Genomic DNA, 23,496 nt, shown 5'->3' on the forward strand with positions numbered 1-23,496 from the left:
CAGCTCTTTTTTTCTTCCTTTTTAAATTTTTTTTATTCAAAGGCTCATAGTTGGTTTCTGATTCAGACTATATATGTATTTTCAATATCTAGGGGTGTAACAATAGTTCTCTCAATAATGTCGTGGACCATCACAATATATCGAATTACAAGTCTCTTTGCTTAAATTAAGGGTTATGGTGCAGCAGTAGCTAAAAAAAGACAGAGGGAACTACATAGACCATGATCCTTTGCTCCATTTCAGTGTAGACTACAAGACGAAATAACAGTTCTGAGCATTTTTAAGTCTTAGTTTTTTGGATTAAGTCTTGTCAAGGCATTTTAAGAGAAAAAAGTAGCATTTTAACAACTTTGTTAGCCTCCACAAAATATCGCAATAAATATCGTACCGGGAGATGTATATCGTGAAAATATTGTATCGAGAGATTTGGATATTGTTACGTCCCTAATCATGAACCTCCCCACCATATCGCGAGCTTTCCCATGATATCGCAATAAATATCTTACCGTGAGGTTCATACCGTGACGATATCGTATCGTGAGACTTGGATATTGTTACACCCCTATCAGTTATTGTGTATCAATTTCCAATCAATAAGACAGATTTACAGTTGAGTTTTCATTGTTCTGCTTTGGTCTTAAAGTGGGACTAAACACCTAAATTCTACTAAGGGGGAGAGTGAGGGGGAGTAGAGCCAGGATCTTGGGGTCTAACAAGTATTCACACTTTACACTCCAACCCTGCAGCCAGGTGTTTGTGAACAGAAACATCTGGTTGTAAATTAGGCCAGTTATGTGTGATGTCACCAACTACTGGAAATCAAAGATTAGATTTAGATGTTTTTAACCAAAAAGCTGTAAATATACCTAGCATTGAACGATAGATAATGCTGTTAAAACATCACATACACAGTTAAGTAGCGAAAAGAAAGTTGACTTAAAGTTTAGTTCCACTTTAAGACTTCTTCTACTACTTTGTCTTGCCCTATATGAGAAAAAGAGTACAGTAGAGACAAGTTAAGCCCATTGTTATTCTTATAGTCCTCTCCCTTGTCCATACAGCGACGTTCTCGGGGGAGTCGGGGGAGTCTCTGGTGCTTCTGGCCGATCACATTCTGCTCCTCTTCCCTCTGGAGGCTCTGTCTGTGCTGCAGGAGGAGGGGCTGACGGCTGTGTCCCGGGACTTCTCTCTCCAGCTCCTCCACTCACGCCTGCAACAGTCAGAAAAAGGTACTGCAACACTTTCATGTACCAGTACTGTATTTGGGTCATAATCAAGATCAGAACTTTTTTGTTACGTTCTGCTGCTAGGCCTGTCACGATAAATACTGTTATAGACTTATCGTTCAATTAATAAAAGTTCGAGAAGTATGTTTTACAGGATAAAAATTTGTCATTGGTTCTTTTTCTTTTCACTATGGGAATTTTTTTTTAATAAGAATAAGATTTAAGCTCTAGAAAGTCAAATAATCATAGACACAACTTTACTACTAAAGCAGTGTTTCCCAAAGGTTTTTTTCTGGGGACCCATATTTTAAAAGTCACAAATCTTCACGACCCAAGTCACGGGTGGAGATTCCGTGCACAGAGAAGAAGTGAGGAGCAGGGGGGTGTATGGAGAAGTATGTATATGTATATTTCAGATCTACATGTACATTGTGACAAGGCGACCCAAAAAAATCTCTTGCAACTCACTTGAGGGTCACGACCCAGTCTTGTACTACAGTGTACTAAAGTGTGTATTTATTGCAGCTCATGTTTTTTTTTTCAATGATAGAATGTATTTAAACGTTTAAAAGAGTTTTTTTTTGGTTGGGATAATCCTGCTTTAATAATGCTTTCAATATGATTCAATATAGGACATTTCAAAATGTGTCATCTTGGCAGGCCTAATTGCTGTCAAACAAAATTCAGCCATAGCAATTTTTTTCTTAAATGTGCTAAAAGTGTGCAAGTGTAGAAAAAACATGATATCTAAAGGTGCATCATGAAACTTTTTTAGTGGATGGTCCACAACTTGTCTTGTCTCCATGGAGATGTTATTGCTTTGCCTGACATGTCCCACAGTTTGGCATTGAACGTATCTATCGTGATGGAGACAGGTGGCACTTCTAGGCCAAGCTACAAGTTAGAATCTTTAGAGAGGCGAGCCCACTCACAGTAAGAATGCAGATTTTTCCAAAGTATTCTTGAGCAGTGAAACAACTTCTAATTGAGTAAATGCAAGACAAACAACTTGATTGCCTTCAGTACTGTGGTACAATCCAGGCAAAGCAATAACAGGTCCATAGAGATCTGCAGGTGACTGACACTCCACCAGAAAAGTTACATAGTGAAAATCTGTCAGATTTGTAGAATAATAGTTATACTCAAAATTCATGGTAATTTAAATTGAATCAAGGATTTGTCTATTTTATTTTAAAATATCATGATCTTAGAATTGTATAGTGTTACTGTTACTTACTTTCTACAGTTACTTTCTAGAGTAGCCTTATACTATGAACATGTACTACTTCATATGACTCTACTGCCTGATTTTCAAGCGATTTTTATTACAAGCAGCATTTAATTAACACTTCCACAATCACCTGTCTCTGTGGGAGGCTCTTTTCAATCATTTAAGAGGCATTCATTGCCGTTTTCTTTCCTCGATTAGCAGCTTTACTGGAAATCATTCACTAAAAATACCGTTTTAGGTGCAAATAATAACTTTCTGATTATATAGTGCCTTTCAAGATACATTTACATGGCATTATTTATTTACTCTCATCAGTCACTCAACCACACACCAAATTCATACAAGGTGGGAGAAATGTCTTGCCCAATAACACCACAACAGCTACAAGTCTTCGCTTCTAACTGGAGCTGGGATCTTACTACTGACCCTGATTGGTGAATGCTCTGAACACTGAGCCCCTGACACTTTGCTGTTGTATTGACTATGTTTACAATCACACAAAAGAGTAAGATTATATGTAAAATTAATGAAATGACATGCACAGTTTCTGATTGTGTGCACATTTATGCAGGTTTTGATAAGGAACGTGACAAAAATGAACAACAATTATTCTTAAAGCTACAAATGAACTGTCACATGCTACTGAGTCTTTTTGAATATTCAGATTTGTCACAAACACACAAAAAGAGATGATCTATTATTCAGTTCTCTGATTATTCTGATATTCTGATTTTATTCTGGCCAAGAAAATGCACCACCGATGAAACATTAATTCTTTGACAGCTCCCAGGGGTTATTTTTAGACAATTTTTACTGGGTTATAAACCAAGAAACATTGTGATGCAGACAGGATAGTGAAGCAAACAACTTATAAAAGATACATCCAAACAGACACTGCCCTATCCACTGATCTATTAATAACCAGGGGCAGGCTTTGTGGAGTAACTGGGCCTGTGCCACGTAACATACCTGATCTTATTCCTTTTAAATAATGCCTTACACTTACCAAACCATCTCAGAGCCGGGCTTGAGGAGCGGAGGCAGCCATCCAAAGAAATGGAATTTGTCCAGGAGAGAAAGGTCATTCTACATCCCACTGGCATGCACAGGTTTATCCAGACATCCGTGAACACCGCTGCCTACTGCAATAAAGGGTTGACCATTAGATCTGCCATAATACTGGGGACAATTCACTGCCCGAGTCCAGTCTGATTGGGCAGCGTGATTTTCTATAGGAGAGTTTGGTTTGGAATTTATCTCTTATACAAACCTGCAACGTGTGTGTTTGGAATGTCACAGTATTAAAGACCCTGTATCCAGTGTTTCCCGTGTATTTGAGCAAAATGTGTCTTTCCCAGTACAGATATATTGTATAAGCAGCTCTTAGGGGCAAAATATATCCACTTTGCGCTGTCTGCATCTAATTAGAAAGCATTTTTTTCTTGTAATCAGGAAATGCATGTCAGCATGTTAGTTGTTAGCTGTGAAAAATATTTGTAAACAACGCAGTGAATAATTAGGATACTCGTAATTCATATGGACCATACAATTTACAACGAACTAGTTCTGTTTTTCACATTTTGAATACAGTCATCCTTCGCTATAATGTGGTTCTCCTTTCGTGGTCTCACTATTTCACAGATTTTTTTTTTTTTTTTTGTGCAATTTTGCATATTTTATTTCATTTTATTTTATTTTTATTTTTATAGCATTTGAATGCGTGTTGTGTTCCTCCCTCTGCATCATTGTCAATCAGTCTCCTTCGTGCCGTGTCTCCTGAACAGTACAGATGTGTTCAGCTTGTCAGATTTTCATAAATGTTCAATCTCTAGCAGTGTGATTCTGAAGTGCTGTATGAAGCCTGTATGTTTGCAAGATTTCTCCCTGATGTTCTGCACCGACACAGACTCCTGTGGTCGCTCCCAAAAGGCAGAGGAAGATTCTACCCATTGCACAAAAAGTTGGACTTCTGGACACGCTGAAGGAAGTTAGAAGTTACGCAACTGTAGGGTTCGTTACATGAAGAAGGAGAAAAATACATAAGCATGAGGACGACAGCAGCAATAAGTTTTAAGAAGGATAAAACAGAGTTGTAACTTTCCTGTCTTAGAAAAGTGTATAAAGTGTGTGATGAGGGGTTTTACAGCCTTAAAATACACATAATAACTGTACAAAATACAGCTGACTACTTATTGCAGGTTATTTTTAAAACGTAACCCCCACGATAAACGAGGGACGACTGTACAGTAAAAATCAGGTACAGCGCCTTTAAAGCATAATGTTATTTAGTGTTATGATTATTGTGAAAAGAAATGTTACAATCAATGTTACAGTCAGTGAAATCCTTAATTTTCATTCAGTGACATTAAAAAAAAAAAAAAAAACATTCTTCTAGTCCAGTGTACAACCAACATTATGAAATTAAATGTTCTTATAAATTAAGGTTATTGTGACAAACAAACAGATGAAAAAAACATTTAGATTCACTTTTTGGAGTTTTCGATGGCATTAAAAACTTAATTGCTTCGGACATCCTCATCATTTTTAAATGAAGTTAATGTGCCTAAAAAACAGCTGAGCAAATATGTCCTCTATTTCACTTGGCACTTGTTTATCACAATATTAAACTGTACCTAATAGAGCTGGGTATCATTAAGAAGTTGCCGATACGATACATACTTTGATACATCGGCCACGATTCAGTACATATCTTGATACAGTGCACTTTCGATTCAAACACAAACATTTTAATCATCAAAACAGTGAAAATGTCAAATGTGTCACATGAACGAGTTTCCTTCTTCTAAATGAGCAAAAAAAACTATAGCTCTGTAACAAAATAATTCAGTAAAATATACTATACCAAAAAGTACTCTACACTATACTATATTGATACAGAAGCCCATAATATCGATACTGTATCATCACATTAAACAATACGATATGTCGATATTTTGATATTTTTGCACACCCCTAGTACCTAACCAGTACTCGCAACAGTGAGTATTAATATAGTATAACTTTATTATTTCAATGAACTACAGACTTATTGTGGAATAAGGATGTGTTCATACATTACACCACATTCAAATTGCAACTAAACCTGGAACTAAATCTTAACCAAACCAGGACTAACCCAGGATTAGAACCAAATCCTACATCAGAATTAAACTGGGCTCAAACCAGAACCAAACAAGTACAGCCCTAGTAGTGAATGATAATGCATGTTTCTGTCCTAGCAGCAGTTCAGGATACAGTTTATCAAAACAACAACAGCTGTGACAGGTGACAGCCACATCACCCATGAAAATCGTAAATGTACAGTTTGCAGTCAGTCGCATTCGTGAAATCATAAATGGACTGGAACGTTTTGACATTTTGGAACACAATAAATACAAGAGTTTAAAGTGTGTGTGACTTTCAAACTTAAGGGAAAAAAATCAATGTGTCTTCTATTTCTGCATTTGTGTACATAATAAACACCAACAAATCACAAAAGTAAAAGTCCATACTCAACTCCTGTACAATCATCTATCCGCAATCCATTTTAGACTGGAGAAATTTTAACTAAATGCCCACACATCTCTCTGTATGCACTCTTTTCCTCTACCTTCTCCCCCACAGCTGTTACATGCAGCAGCACCTGTTTGCCTGTCAATCTCGCACTCCATCCCTCACCTGAGAACAGCCCAAGATACTTAACTCCTCTGCTTCAGACATGGCCTTGAACATGTCCAAACACACGCTGAAGGTCGCGCCTAATGAATCCAATAAAATGCAGAAATAAGGAATTCACTTGATTCTAATATATGCTTCTATAAACTTCTATATGTGAGGTTCAGCTGTTGGTTGTTGCCTCATTTTAACTTCTCCCAACGAATCTGTAACTTGGCTCATACCAGACTGATATACGTGTCACTCTGAATACATTTCTGCACGTTTATCAATCTGGAATACTTTCTGAAAACAATCGAACAGCATAGAATCTGATGGATCACGACAGTAGAACAAGTCGAAAAATCGAACATCTTACCCATCCACAAATGTACAAAGCACTTCCCTCTGCACATTTTTCACAAAGAAAACAGACCATATTTTCACTAAAACAGATGAAATTCCGTGTGCCATTGGCTGTGATATCTTTTTCTATATGAGTGCGTTTACATGCACATCAGTTTCCCAGTTATGATCGGGTTTTTTGAGTATCCCGGTTTCTTCATGGAGCATGTATACACAGTATCAAGGTTTCAGTAACCCGGTTATGGCAGTATCCCGTTATTAGAAACCGGGTTACTGTAGCTGGTATATTCCGATAGTAACCGGGATACTGTGGCATGTATACACAGTATCCCGGTTACTGCTACATAAAGTTGAGTGCGCATGCGTCCAAAAGACACTTTCCAGCCTTTTCACCACAAGAGTAGGGACATAAATAAAGTGACCATACATGAGTGAAATGACTGTAAAATAAAGAGCTGCTAAACCCGCACACGTACAATCTGCACTCGTACGACCTGCACATGTATGATCGCTGAAAAGTGAAATATGAACTATCTCCTATATGATATACGCACAGAACAGACTCACCATCATTAGCACCTCCTCTGTCACAAAAAGAACACACATAATCCACTGAGTCGTATCCTTCAGTCCGAATGAAGTTGAATCGCATCAGCAGCACAAGGAGCAGCTGTTTTTATCAGCGCTAACAGTTTATGCAAATGAGCCATGCGGTTTTAAGTTTAGTTTCTGTAAAATTTAAACAAATGTGATCACAGCTGAATTATATTATCAAACGGGCTGATGTGGCTCTGTAGTGGTTATGGTTTATATGTTTTAAAGTTGAGTTTATTTATGCAGAAGATTTTCATGAAGAATCTGTTCGGGTTGATCTGTGCAGTGGATTGTGGGATATCTCATAGCTCCTTACCGCTGGTTAACCCTCCCAAGCTTCCTCTGCTAAAAGAGCTCATGGTTTGTATTTTTCCTGGTTTATTCATTTAAATTAAGTTAATTTTTTCGCTTGTGCATTTGTAAGATTATGTCAAGAAACCGGGACTACTGACATACATACTGACATAATCGGGATATGGATAATAACCAGGCTACTGATGCATGTATACGCACTCAATAACTTTTGACTGATTTGACAGACAGTTCAATTTTGGTCTATCTTTATTTTACTGAAAGACCCTTCTCCCCCACTGCTCTGGATGTGTACTGTATATTTGGATCTAAACACCACTGACCTCCTGGTGTCCTCACGCTGTCCTTTCCAGTTTATGTTTGAGCTGCTCCTGAGTCTAAGGCCTTTCCACACAATCTTTTAGCTGCTTTAAGTGTCTCTGTCCTCAGGGGACTGTGCACACATTTGAAAATGAACAGCAGATATTTTTACTTTTTAAAGGTTGAATCGTTTGCATAGCTGTGTGAATCATATTTAAAGGTTATTGTGAAACTCCGCCCCGCAGCCAGGTGTCTTGTTTTTTTTTGTTTTTTTTTATCCTGTCATTACCATATCTCTGACGTCTCCAGTTTACCATTGTGTCAGGAAGATGTAGTACCCCGGGCCACATTTGAAAGGGCTATCTGTTATTCTGCTAGTGTTTTGCATGAGCACAACAACACACAGCGAATTAGCACAACACATGGACACAGCTTCTCCACATCAGAAATGTTTGTTTTGTTCAAATGTCTGACGGTGGTGAGTGATTTATTGTACCTTTGCCAGGCTGCATTGGCCTGTGTACATGAGTGACAGTATGGAAAGTCTTTGGGTAATTTGAGCAGAACTTCATTGGTTCTTAAGTGTAAAAGGACCACATTACAGTGTATTGATACTTTGCAGCTGATGTGGTGGGTGTGATATTAACCGTAAGCACTGCTCTTTCTGAAGCTTGTTAGACTTTAATATGATCTTTATTTCAACATAACCTGCATATCTCTATGGAAATGTTGTTCTTTAAACTTTAATATTATAGCCAGTTTGGCGCCACCTAGTGCCTCCGCTCAATTTCATTTCTCTCCAGCGACTAGGTCAGGAATCAGAATACACTTGAGAGTTTGCAAAAAACCCCGGAAGTGTGGTGCCTCAAAGAGCCATACATTCTGTGTTGGCAACGATTCCTGAGATCGAGGATTTAAAGCCGAAACAAAGAGAATGTTTGGTGAATTTCATCAAGAGGAAAGACGTTATTGTTCTTCTTCCTACAGGATTTGGGAAAAGCTTAATATACGAGTTAGTCCCGTTAGCAGTGCATTACATACCTCACAACCAAATAGCAGCGATTGGTTAAATTAAGAAAAGTACCCGCCTACCACTGAGTGAATGAATTCTAACACTGCAAGGTCAGATGGTTTCTGCGAAGTGAAACTGGCTGATGAATCAGGCTAGTAATATTACACAGTATGGCATTAAACTTTTAAGTATATTTTTAACTTTCTACCTACTGTATCTTATATATATTATGACTTATTTAAAGGGCCCATATTACTCTGTTTTGTGATCTATAGTTCAATCAATCAATCAAACTTTATTTATAAAGTGCTTTTCATACAAAAATGTAACACAAAGTGCTTTACAGTGATTAAAAACAAGCTCACATTTCCATCCACCCACCCACCAACCCTCACAGCTGCCCGACCCCACACAACCAAACAACCCAGACGCACACACACGCACACACACTCACACACACACTAACATGCTAAAATACATAAAAACACCTATAGTAAAATGTGAGGCTGAATAGTTATAATGTTTCCTCATCAAAAGCATACATATGGTTTTGTTTTCCTTACACTCAAACCTTGTAGTTCTTCTCTCAAACTGAAAACTCTATATTCCATCTTGTGATGTCATGTGGTAATACAGGAAGTGCTTCACTGTGTTTTTAAACTCCATATTAGAGCCCTGCACCCACAGGACCTGACGTAAAACAGTGCGGCACGGGACACATTTTGAAAGATTATTACAGGAGCGGGCAGGAGCGGGACTGCACAATACGGTGGGCGGGATGATAAACTGCAGTCCCGCAAACTATAATAACTATAATATGAGTGTAAAGTAAAATGATAAATGTATGCCTATCATGCATAATTTGTGCTGGATATTTGATTTGGCCTTAATAAAAACTTTTTAAGCAGCCTAAACTTGCAGACGTGGTCTAATCTCACACACATTTTAGACAATTCCTTTCCGCTTCTCTGTGTTTGACACAGTTTAAGAAAGCGAACATCCCCATCTTGCAGGACTTGCGGCTGGGAGCAGGAATGAAAATTATAATTCTTTGCGGGCCGGAGTAGGACCGAAGATTCTGTCCCGCTCAGACCTCTACTCCATACACCTTCACTAGAATCATTTGGATAATTACAGCCCTGGAATTTCCCATCCGTAACAAAAGGCAAAAGATAGCTGTTTTTAAAAACCACTGCATCGTGACATTACAAGGTGGAACAGAGCATTTTGAGCTTTAGAGATGTACTATTAACAGACTAATGTGGGATTACTCCACATGAATAAAACAAAAATGAGGAGGTAACAGCATTATAACATGGCTTAAAGCTCACAAGAGTCAATTTTCTGTAATATAAGACCTTTAAATTCAGAGTTACATGAACATTGTTACTATGCCAGACTTCCATGTGGTCCCTAAACTGCCTAATTTGTATTTATTAAGAAAACATCGGCAGCTCCTCTGATGCTATCATGAGCTGAAAATAAATCATAATCAAAATTGTTAATTAAGATAACTGCTTATCTTTGGTTCATTTTTAATTGTTATCTAAATCCAACAAAATAAACACTCTTTTGGGGAATGAAAATGATTCTCCGTACCTGCTTTGGGGCTCATTAACAAACAGAGCAGCCGTGCAAAACTTCTCCACACACCAATAAATGTCATTGACTTTGCAGACATTAAAGTGACTCCCCCTACAGTCCAAACGCGGCGTAATCTTCCTCCGCCAACAAGTGTACATATTAATTCTGCTTCCTGTTTGTGGCAGTTGAAGGTGACAACAAAAAGGAGACCAAAGGAGCCAAAGCCAAGGGAGATCAAAGCCAGGCCATCAAAGCGGTGAGTTTAGTAAATTAATCTTGGGTTGCCAGATACACCACGCAGTATTACTTTCACCTGCTGTCAGCGCTTGGACTATTTCACTTTCCTCCCATACGCTTTTATGTGCACTTTTTCAATCAATTACATAATGTGTTTTCATAAAGATCCTATTTCGGGCTGTGGAGCGTTTCTCACTTCGATTTTCGCTTTTTTTTTTCTTTCTCCAAGTCCCACTTCCTCCACAGCGCTGTGATTTAAACTACTATTCATGTGGATGACTATTGTTTTTCAATACATGGCACGCTATATGAAAAACGCCATTAACTGAGTATGTGTCTATTTTTCACAGCGGCCATTCGTCCTGCCCCCGAACACCATCCCGGTCAACTCCAAGAACATCAAATGTATCTTTTTGTCATTTTCGAGTCAATATTTCTCTGTTGTTAATGGTTTGAATTTTGTCATTTACTGAAGTTAGTGTTTTTAACTTTGCTTTAAAGATGTGGTGGATCCTCACAATGACGGCATCTTTGGTAAGACAATGTTGTTTTAAGCTTTATTTTTATAGGGCTTATAATTGCTAAGATGTAGTGTGGACTATTATATGTGATCTTTATTTCTAGAAACAACACAATTGAAGTCAAATAGTTAATCACCTAACTATCTCAAAATGTTTTCAGTGTTATTTTCAATCGAAATACCAATACCAACAAGATAAAGATAACACTACATTTATTTTGAGTAGTAATAAACTTAACAGGTACCTCAGTGGATTTAGGGCAAAATGCTGACTTTTTACAACAGCAGCTCATGGTGGTTCAAATGTTTTGGCTGTGTGCCTATAGCCACCAAAGTTTCACCTAAGTTTGTAGTAGTAGTAGCAGTGGTAGTAGTAGTATTAGTAGTAGCACTAGTAGTAGTTGTAGCAGTAGTATCAGTAGTAAGGGTGTAGCGGTACGCAGAAATGATGGTTTGGTACGTTCCTCCGTTTTGAGGTCACGGTTTGGTTCATTTTCAGTACAGTATACAAAACAGTACAAAATACAAAACATTTACTTGTTGTTTATTTGTGTGTTTATTAAACCAACAATTTGTTTTAACATTATACAAACAGGAAAATAAAATAATCGCAAAGTGCTGATTGGTAATTGTCAGCTTCTCCTGGAGGCAACCTGAACAGAGAGTCTTAAAAAAGAGCCTTGGAGAGTTAAAACAGTTCTCAGACATGTCTCTTTTTTTAGTTCAGGCAGGTACAGGTCTCCGATTCAAGTTGATTTTACATAATTCAGCCACACGGCATCTCTTTGCGTCGTCGTCCCTCGACACCGCCCCTTAGACGACGTCCCCCGTTCTGACTATTCACAGAAAAACGAGTGCCTTTATACTAGCATAACTTGTTGATTTAGCATTTTCTGCAGAAACATACACAGCAATTTTGACCCAACACGTGTTTATCATAGATTGGCATATGCTAAAGTTTGAAGACCTACCCCGTTGCTGTCCCATAACACTCATAGTCCATATGACATCATATCCCAACCCCACTGACATTCCAAAGTCCAGAAACATACCCATCACGTCAAGGAACACAGTGACTTCTATTACATGGTGAATTAACATGAATGAAACATTAAAACATCCCACATAATACTAATAAGTTAAAGAAAATATTTTCAAATAAGCAAGAAATGTATGAAATATTATAAAAAATAAATTCCTTGTAAACAGTAAACAAAACTTTTCAAAAAGTAAAGTGCAGCACTAACAGTTCCAGGAGGAAGTTTTACTCAGTCTTCATATTTTTGGCCAGAAAAAACAACTTGTCCACATTGTCTGCAGTAAGTGCAGATCTGCTGGCAGTTACAGTTGTCCCCAGCAGTTGAAAATACCCTTATGTAGTTCAGAGAGACATCATCAAGGCAGGGGGCAATTGTTGTCAATACAGCCACCGTAACTATAAAGCACTGCGAGAAACACTGCCCCAATCACAGACGAGTTTCCTTGTGAATCTTAAAGAGCCGAGCCTTCCGTGTAGTGGCGGAATGTAAACACACACAAATTGTGCGAATTCACTCATGCACAGCCCTGCACTGAACCGAACATCCTGTACTGAAACGGTTCGGCATGAATACATGTACCGTTACACCCCTAATCAGAAGCAGTGGGAGCAGTAGTAGTAGAAGCATGTTAGTCCAATACTCCAATCTGTAAAAATCCAACTCAAATGGGCCAGACCAATGTGTCTAGTTTTTTTAATAGAATATCTGTTTCATGAGACCTGTATCATTCCATACTCCAAATGAAGGAACTAATCAAAAAGATATTACATATTAATCATTAAATAAGAATCCTTTTTTTTCATTGCCACCGCTAGACTATCAAAAGATCCGGCTCCAGTATGTTTAATCCTGGTTCAAGTAGCCGTCTGATTTATAAGTCGTGCATTACCTAATCTTTCCCTGTAAGCCTCCTTTTCTGCAGCTTGTGTTCTTACTCAGTGTGTTTACATATGTCTATTTCTCATTATATCCATGTTTTGTGTGAGCAGATGGTACCAGTTTATCCAGGAGGATGAGTGATATTCTGGAGGCACACCGCCAGCTCTCTGCCCATCTGTGGGAGGGCTTCATGGGCAGCAAATACAGGCCTAGGTGAGTGGATAAGCCCTATTATCAAACTGCCTCCAGAAACATGGGCTTGTCCATACAACCTCACTTCAAAATCCATTTCATGTATATGGCAAATTTTAAAGGGCTCATGTTACTGTATTTGATTTGATCTACGTTATAATGTTTCCTCATCAAAAACAGACCTTGAGTTGTGTTTTGTTTCATTCACACATGTGTTTTTAAACTCCATCCATCTTAACTAGAATCATTTGTATAATTTCAGCCTTAAAATTGCCAATTATTTCTAAACAAAAGGTAAAATGGAGCTCAAGGATGTCCAAACTTTTTTCATCTAGGGCCACATACCTAAACACAGACGAAGCAGTGGGCCGACTGAGGGCTGTAGACTGATGCTCAGTACAGGGAATAATTTAAATATGTGCATGTTTAACATGGTAGAATAGAAGGCTTTATCAAAGTAGATTTTCAAAAAACTTGCAGTAAAAAAATATTTTTAATTGATGCAAGGTAATTTTGCCAGTTCACCTGGAAGCCTGAGGGCCAAGAAAGATGTGTCTGAGGGCCGCATTTGGCCCCTGGGCCATAGTTTGGACATGCCTGATGTAGCTGTTAACTTCAAAACTACTGCTTCATGACATCACAAAGTGCAACAGAGACTTTTGAGTTTTGGAGATGTAGATTAATAAACCAGGATTACTCAAACATGTGTGAATAAAACAAAACATAACTCGGAGAACATGGCTTGAAGCTCACAAGTGTCAATTTTGATGAATATGTAATAAAAACAAAACCATAATGTCATAAAATAGCAATAAATAAGTAAAATAAATAAAAATAAAATAAATAAAAGACACAGAACCGCTCAATTTATGCAGTGTTAAAAGATAGGAAATAGAAATGGGTCTTCAGACTTAAACACTGCAAAAAGATTGACACAAATTATGTCTTGTTTTCAGAATATTTGTGGGAATTGATTAGTTTTGACAGTTAAACAACAATTCACCAAGATGTATTGACTTTTCCCTAGATATTTATTCCTGCCTGGTTTCATTACACTTATTCTAAGATCACCTCTGGCCATACCTCCTTGACAAATGCTCAAGCTGTGGCTACAATAGTGATATACCACAATCCAGTATGGGAAGAATAAATAATGCAAGAAATAGTGAAACATCTTCTGGAAAAACTCTAATGAGTGTATATGTATCTGTAATTATTTTCAATACAGCTAATGTTAACTTGTAGATATATATGTGCTATGAATGTCGTCAGGATTAGTAGTTAAATATATTTTCTTGCTTGCGTTAAGGATGAGATGAGGTACATTTTCTTACCCATTGCTAGACTGACTCATTTCAAATTATATTCTCTCAGTCGGAAATGTCACATAACAATCTAAATAACATGCCTCCTATTATAAATTAAAATGCCTGTAATGATTCTGAATATAACTCATTCTATCATATATCAGTATTATAGCTGTTAGTTGTGATGTACTTGTAGAACCTTGTTAGTTCTTTAGTTCTGACATATGTTTTCTTGCGGTGTAGTCGAGCGGAGATAGAGCAGCTGCTGTCCAGATGCAGTACCTTCATTTTCCTGGGGATGGAGCACTTCATGGGGAACGTGACTCCAGCCAGAATAGCAGCTCTCAATCTTACTGGTAAACCCAAAACTCACCATGCAGCTCACTATTTAGAACACATGCCCAATTTATACTTTGCATTACCATCATGCTGGGGGTGTTCTGCATGTATTTCTATGGCAGAATGTTCTTCAGTTAACATAGTGACACAATGCACACGTTTAGCAGACTCAGCCAAAAAGGTTTTAAGATTGTCTGAAAAAAAAAAAAAAATAATATATATATATATATATATATATATATATATATATATATATATATATATATATATATATAAATAAAAAAAAATTTAAGCTACACCTTTTCAGGAGCCTGAAATCAATATGTGTTTTCATGACCATGTTTAGGGGCCTGTATTATAACAAAAAGGTCAGACGGATGAGCCTGATTCACCTCGCAGCATTAGGAGTCGTTTGCTCGACCGTAGGCAGGTACTTTTTTTATTTAACCAATCGCTGCTATTTGGTCTTGATGTATGTAATGCGCCGGAACGCTCAGTGATATCCAAGTAATTGCCGGCACAACAGCAAACAAAGCAGAGAGTGAACGTGTCTGTCAATGATCATTGCCGTTTCTGTGAATTAAAGGTGCAATAAAAAATGTTTAAGTTCTTATTTGACAAAGTCCAAAGGAGGATAGCGTATGCAGTCTGCTATCGCAACTCAGGTTGGTTCAGCTCTTCGCTGATTGGCCGGTGTGCAGTCTACAACTTCCGGGGTTCTTGCAAACTGTCAAGTGTATTCCGATTCCTGACCTAGTCGCTGGAGTGAAATTAAAATGAGCAGAGGCACTAGGTGTAGCTAAAGAGGGACTTGTCTGACAATAAAAAAACAGCTCACCTGTTGTTCTTTATGGAGAAAATCACCTTAAAGTTTAATTTGAGTAACCAAGCTCCACACATCAGCTGCAAAGTAACAATACAGAAGAATTATTGGTCCGTAAATGTATTTTCATTCTTTTCTAACTAAGAGACGGTAACCACAATCAGCAGTAATAAAACAGGGCAGATCAAATGTATTTCTTGAGCAGCCTGTACACCATGTAATTGAAAGTGTTCACAGAACAATGGAGGTGTGTTTAACATTTTGAAACTACATTACAATAATTGCAATTCCAAAAATCCTGTTACAGTTGACATTTTGAGGACTTTTGCGATACCCAGCTCTGGTTAGAGAAGTTTACTACTACTGCTTAGTTTGTGAAGTTAATCAACAATGCAACAACATTTATGAAGTATGTTTGAGCGTCTTAAAAAAGTGACTGTATTAATATTGTTCTTATGATAATCAATAATCCTTGTGAGGTTTTAGCCATATCAGAAAGTTATTGTCTCCTGAAACACATCCCTGGAGTTGTGGTCTGAAATTCCAAATGATTCTAGTGAAGATCTATGGAGTTTAAAAACACAGTGGAGCTCCTCCTGTATTTCCACTTGACATCACAATGTAGAAAAGAGCGTTTTTGTTTAAGAGAAGACCTCAGTTTAAATATACAGGGTTTGTGTGTTAAACATGTGTGAATGGAACAAAACACAACTCTAGGTCTATTTTTGATGAGGGAACAACATTATAACATTGATCAGATTATAGTGTTAATATGGACCCTTTTAAAAGTAGACAAAATGTGGTCTGATGTGCTCTTACAGTCATTATCTGGTATTTGACTACTAAGTAAAACTACTAAAACTACTTTTAAATGTAGTAATAAAGTAATGTGCAGTCTTTTCATTCTCTTTGTGTTCAAATATCTCTTAAAATAGCTGAGAACAAGATGTCTTGTCTCTAGTGAAAATACTTCTTCCTGTTCTTTTTCCTGGATCTGTGTCTTCTACGTATATCCACTGAGTCACTCCTGAGCTCTAATTCTCACCTGGAGTGTGGAAGAGAGGAGACAATCCATTCAGTTGTTATCACCTATGGATGTTTGAATAGAGAGCAGGGCTGTGTCATCGAGCAACAGCATTCAGACGCCATGTTAGTGTTAGGGCTTTTAGAGTTAATGCATTCACTCATATTGTTTTATTTATTTATTTTTTATGTGTTCATTTTTTTTAATAATATCGTATTTTTCGGACTATAATCTGCACTTTTTTCATGGTTTGTGTGGTCCTGCGACTTATACTACAGTGCGACTTATATATTAAATTTTTCACCCTGATAGCCTCAAGAGGGCGCTCTTCGGCTTGTGTGTCAGTATCTGCTACTTTTATTCCTCCTGTACCACTGTCACTTCACTACTGCGCATGTGTCCTTGCTGCAAGTAGCAAAATATGCAGCCAAAAATGGTAATCCAGCAGCAGAAATAAAGTTTGAAATGAGCAAGAAACTTGTGAGGGACTGGAGGAAAGCGGGGATGGAGAACACAGCTTCACAGTAACCAGGAGGGTGCACCATGAAACTTTCCTGGAAGTCACGGGATGGATCGACAAAGCCTCGACTCCAGTAACAAGCGAAACCATCCTGTCAGGATTCAGAAAGGCTGAAATAATTCTAACTGGAACTGATGCTGAGTCTGACGACAGCTATACAGAAGAGGAAGCGGCGTCCTGTTTACCTCCGGAGGTCGTGGAGTTGCTCAGAAGTGCAACCGAGAAATTCAATGAATTTAGTGATTTAGAGTGAGATGGAGAGTTTGGTAAACTTGTTCTGTTCTGTTGTTTATGTTATAATTATCTGAAGAACTGTTCATATGTGACATTAACAGCCTGATGTTCTCTCTTCTATTGTTATTACTATAACTTGCCTTTCAAGATGAAATCTATGTTCCTGGTCTCTGATTTTATAAAATAATTTCCCCCAAAAAGTGTGACTTATACCTCAGAGCGACTTATAGTCCGAAAAATATGGTAGTAAACCAATAGACATTTTAAGATCTTAACTACCTGAGTTTATTAAGTTTTGAATAATGCATCCCTTTTGCTGGGTTTCAGATACCATCACAACATTCTAGGCCAATAATGTTTAATACAGATGGAGGCAGCAAAAGTTAATAGTGTTAAGAGTCACAAACTGTAAATGGACATATCTAACCTGCTAGTGAGCACTTCCTGCTCCAGCGACTCTGTCTCCAATTGACTTAACATTAAAAAATGGTCACATTTCTCTCTGTAACTGCTCTAATGAGCCTCGTCATTTTGGTCTTAAAATGTTCATATTGACTGCTGTACAGGATCCTATTTCATGTTTTGTCTTTAAATAAATTCCTATTCCTAATATGGAATGGCTCCTATAACTGCTAGGGGCGGCAGTAGCTCAGTTGGTAGAGCATTCGCCACCTTGAAGGTGGAAAAGCGCTGTAGAAAAATGTGACCATAGCCTGATGAGCTTCCTTTGACTGGAGCTGAACGCTGTTGGGGATGTCACACTCCCTTAGTCCACTTCTTTCCAGTTTATGGTTAAAATGCTGCTTTTTGTTGTACCGTGAGTCTAGTCAGTTCGGTAATATAAATTATCTGGTTCAACTTAAGAATATTTCAAGGCAAAGTGTGATGTAATCAATATGAAAACTGAGAGTATGAAATCTTTACATTCTAGGATGTAAAAACCACCAGTACATGTTTGACTTGATCAAGATGGTGGATTTTGTCATTAATGCCCCATTTGTGACATTTGATTCAGACTAGAACAATATTGTGAAGATTGCAATTCTGATTCTCACTAAGTACATGTTAAATAACATTTCTTTTTATCTTAATTGCCTTCATGGTTTGTCCTTGTAATTTCCTCTGATGCCTTTTTTACCTTGTCTCATACAGAACCTATGTAAGTGTTTTATAATGCACTCCACTGACCAACCCAAGAAAACCAAATGACTCAGAGTTCAACCTACAGTAGCGTCAGTCATTTAATGAGCTTTCAGCAATTATTAAACATCTGCTTTCATAATCAGGTCTTTGGCCGACTTTCCTCCCATTTGCATGAGCTGTGACATTTAGTATGTAAAACATGACTGTGTAGTGAGGATACCAAAGCACAGTGACCTTATAGTCACTGTTACAGAAGCATGAGTTGGTTAAAAATACATGTTGTTATCTTCAAAACCACTGACTCTTAAAGGGCCCGTATTATACTATTTTCTGATCTATGTTATAATTAGTCCTGAGCCCCTAGTAGGGCCTATGGCTTTCAACAACAATACTCATCGATGTCAACTGGATACTGCATTAACAGCAGCATCTTAACCTAGCCTTCGGCATGGGACATGCATATTTGTTATTGCTAACATGTAGTGATCAACATTGAGTCAATGGGCAAAGCAACATTGACTGAATGTTGACAAAAGTAGCGTGAGGCGCTCCTGTCCCCCAAACACTCCTGACATCAAGCTGTAGCCCAGCTGGGCCATATTTATAACTGCTAAAAAGTAACAGAAATCAATGGGTGTCAATGGGCGACCCTGGTGGCCGTCCCTCAGTCCCTCGGTTGCCCCCTGCATTAACAACAGTATCCTAGCAACCCACGCCAAAGGCATGGGACATGCATATTTGTTCTTGCTTACATGTAGTGACAAAAGTAGCGCAAAGCTCCCCTGTCCCTCAAACACACTCCTGGCATCAAGCTGTATCCATATCCGTATTTATAACTGTTAAAATGAATGGAAGTCAATGGGAGGTCAGAGAGAGACCCCAACGAGATTTCCCCATTGACCCCACGGTGACATGGGGAAAGTCGAGAGCTTTCAACAAACAGGTATATTGTTTTTGCTAAAAATTTTATTATTTTTATTTTTTAAACAGTCGCCCACTGCATTAATAGCAGTATCGTAGCAACCCATGCTAATGGTGTGGGACATGCATATTTGTTCTTTATAAAGTGTAGTGGTCAGCATTGAGTCAATGGGCAAAGCCTGATGAAATGGTGCTGACCCGCTCGTCATTCATCAATGACCCCACGGTGACATGGGGAATGTCAAGAGCTTTCAAAAAAGTATATAGTATACTGTTCCCATATTAACCGATATTGTTTTTGATCAAAAGATTATTAGGCATGAGCTCCTAGAGGGCGGAGAGCCTGTTGTTTTTGCAACACCCATTCACTCATCATTGTCAGTTGTTTTACGAAGTTCAGTGCAGAGCACCTCATCAGCACCTCCAGTGTGTGTGGACTTTTGTCTGTTTAGTGACAAGAACAGCCCAAAGCCACAATAACACAGAGACAAGTGGTGCGTCAGTGCCATCCTGAGGGAGCTGCAGGTCCACCGAGTGCAAAGCGCTGCCCTCGAAGGCCATTCGATGCTGCTTGCGACTTTAATGTTGTTTCCTCTTGAAAAACATACTTTTTTGTTGTGTTTTGTTTCATTCACACATGTCCTGCATATTTAGGAGAAGGTGGAACAGAGAATTTTGAGCTGTTGACATGTGTAAATGAAACAAAACACTGTTTCAGATATGATTTTGATGAGGTAACAACATGACGTAAATCTCACAAGAGTCCATTTTGCGTAATATGAGACCTTTAAAGTACACCATAGAAACGATTCCGAGATGCGATGAAGCTATTCTGAGGTATATGCAGAAGGTTGATAATGATTCATAATTACATATGTTATACAATGTAGAGAGATTCAGAGCATCCTGTCCATTCACTCTGTTCCACAAAGCAAAGGACGCATACAGTATGAGCCTAATGGAAAGCTCAAGCCAAGGTGAGCTCTTAAGATGAGCTGTCAACATGAGCAGCTAGAGACAGGATCAATATTTGCACTTTTTAACAAATCAGCTAATCAGCCTTAAATCTCAAACAGAGGCTGATATTTAGTTTTGGCCAACCTGTTGTCTAAAGAAAATACATAGTGATGCTTTAGTTGAACACTGAAGAGCGAAAAGATAACTGCAAAAAACTTGACCAAGCTGCACTCTTAAAAGGGCTAAGAGTGAGTTTGTAGTACATTTAATTCTGCCATTTGGTGGAAATAATCTAAATCGGCCCTACATATAAACCCAAAAATATCAGCAGAACTTCTCAGATATTGTTTTTTTTTTTTTTTTAATTTTAAGATAACTTGTCAAGTAAAATGATCTTGCTGCATCTTAAGTTATTTTCTGACAGATTTATGTGTTTATATCTTAAATTTTGGCCAAGCTTTTCTGCAGTGTAAAACTTCACTCTGTGACAATCTCTCCCATGTCATCTTTTGTCATCGGTGTACTCTTTCTCTTAAAGAAGTCTTCAAAGATTCTCCGGGCTCAGTATTTTATTGACAGTCTGGGCACTCCTAACTCCCCTGTTCAATTATTAGTTGAGGCCTTTATTCAGACTTTGTTTAATAAATGATGAACTTCCCCAAATCGCCTTTAGCTTTTTTACACCTTCAAAGGTTCTTCTTAGACGTATATTCTTCTACATTTCTTTCTGCGTTGTGTGATTGACAGCAGGACGCTGGGATTAAACGTAGCCTAAGGACAGACACATGTGCCCCGTGCACTAAGGCTAACTATAACTAAAGTGACAGGCGCGTTCAAGTCCACTGTCTGCTCCCAGCGTGCGGACATGATCAGGCCACGAGAGATCTGGGTTTTCCAGGAAACAATGAGGGTCATGAAGTCACATCTGCTCCCAGGACTAATAATAATAACCTAATTAACCTGATTCAAATGTGCTGGGTCTTGGTTCTTTGGTGAGGTTCTGGACAAATAAAGCAATCAGCTCTCATCATATTTAAAAAAATGAGATAATGGTGCATAATAATTATTATTATATGTAATTAATGTGATAATGTTACTGCAATTTTGTGTTAGTTCTTCTTTTTCTTTGGACTGGGGTTAATGACCTGAAACCACGTATTTTAGAATTATGTGAAAATGCTAAATTATTCAATAAGTGATTCTTTAAACACATCGAATATAATTTCATAAAATGCCTTTTGTAATACTGTACCATATGCACTGTATTGCAATTAATATTAACCAATATTTCCAATCCAGTCCAGCTTTATTTGTATAGCACATTTTATAAACAAAGTGCTTTACATAGCAAAGTAAAATATTTTAATAAAAAAATAAAAATAAAAATCTGCAGAATTATGTTCCAACCATGAAGAAACTAATAACTAGTAGAATCAATAAATAAATTATAATAACAATAAAATCAATGGACAAAAATAATAAAATCAATACATAAAAGCAGTACTAAAAAAATAGAATAGGTAAAAACAATAAATACATAAGTTAAATAAAATAAATGAAAGACACAGAGAACTACACAACTCACATGGCGTTAAAAGCCAGAGAGTAAAAATGAGTCTTGAGATGAAAGAGACTTAAAACACTCCACTGTGGGGGCTGTTGGGATGGGGGGGGGCAGAGCGTTCCAGAGTTTGGGACCGACCACAGAGAAGGTCCAGTTCCCCCGGGTTTTAAGTCTCGTTTTAGACACCACGAGCTGGAGCTGGTCCTCAGACCTCAGAGCACGTGCGGGGGGTAGTAAATCTGAATGAGGTACGAGGTGCACTGTGGGGGCAGCTTTTATATTTTTGTTTCATTCATAGCGTAATTTTAAAGGCCCTATATCTTTTTTCATGTATCTGAGTAAAATTTGTCTTGCTCCAGCACATATATAGTATAAGCAGCTCTTGAAGTCAAAATAAGTGTTTAAATATCTGGTACAGCACCTTTAATTGTTAGCCAGGCTGGTGCCACCTAGTGCCTGCGCTTAATTTCATTTCTCTCCAGCAACTAGGTCAGGAATCAGAATACACTAGACAGTTTGCAAGAACTCCAGAAGTGCGAGTTCGAGCACCAGCCAATCAGCGAAGAGTCAGACATTCTGTGTTGGCAACGATTCCCACGATCAAGGATTTAAAGCCAGAACAAAGAGAATGTTTGATGAATTTTATGAAGGGGAAAGACGTTATTGCCCTTCTTGCTACGGGATTTGGGAAAAGCTTAATATACCAGTTAACCTCGTTAGCGGCGCATTACATACATCACGACCAAATACCAGCGATTATTGGTTCAGTCAATCAATCAAACTTTATTTTTATAGCACCTTCCAACGACTGAAGCCGACCAAAGTGCTGTACAACATTAAAACAGGATAAAAAAAAACAATAAACATCATACAAATAGGTCAACAAAGCACATTACACCATTAAAATAAAGAAAGTGTCTCAGGGCCACTAAGTGTTAATAGCCATTCTAAATAAGTACGTTTTAAGATTGGTTTTGAACAGAGACAGGTCATGGATGGACCGTAACTCAATCGGCAGAGAGTTCCAGAGTTTTGGACCGGCGACTGCAAAAGAACGGTCACCCCACTGTTTGCACCGGGACCGGGGGAACCTCCAGCAGATGTTGCCCAGCAGATCGTAGAGCTCTGCTGGGTTGGGGTTATTGGTTAAATTTTTTTTTAAAGTACCCACCTACCGTCGAGCGAACGAATTCTAATGCTGCGAGGTCAGACAGTTTCCACGAAGTGAAACTGGCTGATGTATCAGGCTATTTAATTGTTGCACCATTTATTATAGATCGACTGCGAATGTTTGTTTTTTCTGACTTTTTTTTTAAGTAAAAAGTAGCATGAGTAAAGTGAAGTGATAAAACCCATAGCAACCTTTCCTTTCATTGGTTAACCGCACAAAGCAAACATTTCCACTGCATTTCTTATTCTGATCAAATATATGATCTCATTATTTGAAGTTAAGTGTAGTTTCATAACCGGCCAGTAACAGTCCACTCTTTTCAACACCCCTGAGAGTAGAGATAGTG

At 38.0% G+C, this 23,496-nt stretch overlaps 1 protein-coding gene across 1 annotated transcript in view; it reads left to right on the top strand.

The window, feature by feature from the left end:
* Nucleotides 1-23,496, top strand: part of LOC110175779 (cilia- and flagella-associated protein 46) — a 136,163-nt gene that overhangs the window by 97,794 nt on the left and 14,873 nt on the right. The window contains 6 exon segments of the mRNA XM_055162939.1: nucleotides 1,062-1,229; nucleotides 10,465-10,544; nucleotides 10,867-10,921; nucleotides 11,018-11,050; nucleotides 13,066-13,168; nucleotides 14,698-14,810. Coding sequence (XP_055018914.1) covers nucleotides 1,062-1,229; nucleotides 10,465-10,544; nucleotides 10,867-10,921; nucleotides 11,018-11,050; nucleotides 13,066-13,168; nucleotides 14,698-14,810 — 552 coding nt within the window.

This window comes from Boleophthalmus pectinirostris, unplaced genomic scaffold, assembly GCF_026225935.1.
Source record: "Boleophthalmus pectinirostris isolate CB_2022bp ecotype Guang Dong unplaced genomic scaffold, ASM2622593v1 HiC_scaffold_5, whole genome shotgun sequence".
NCBI classification, from domain to species: Eukaryota; Metazoa; Chordata; class Actinopteri; order Gobiiformes; family Gobiidae; genus Boleophthalmus; species Boleophthalmus pectinirostris.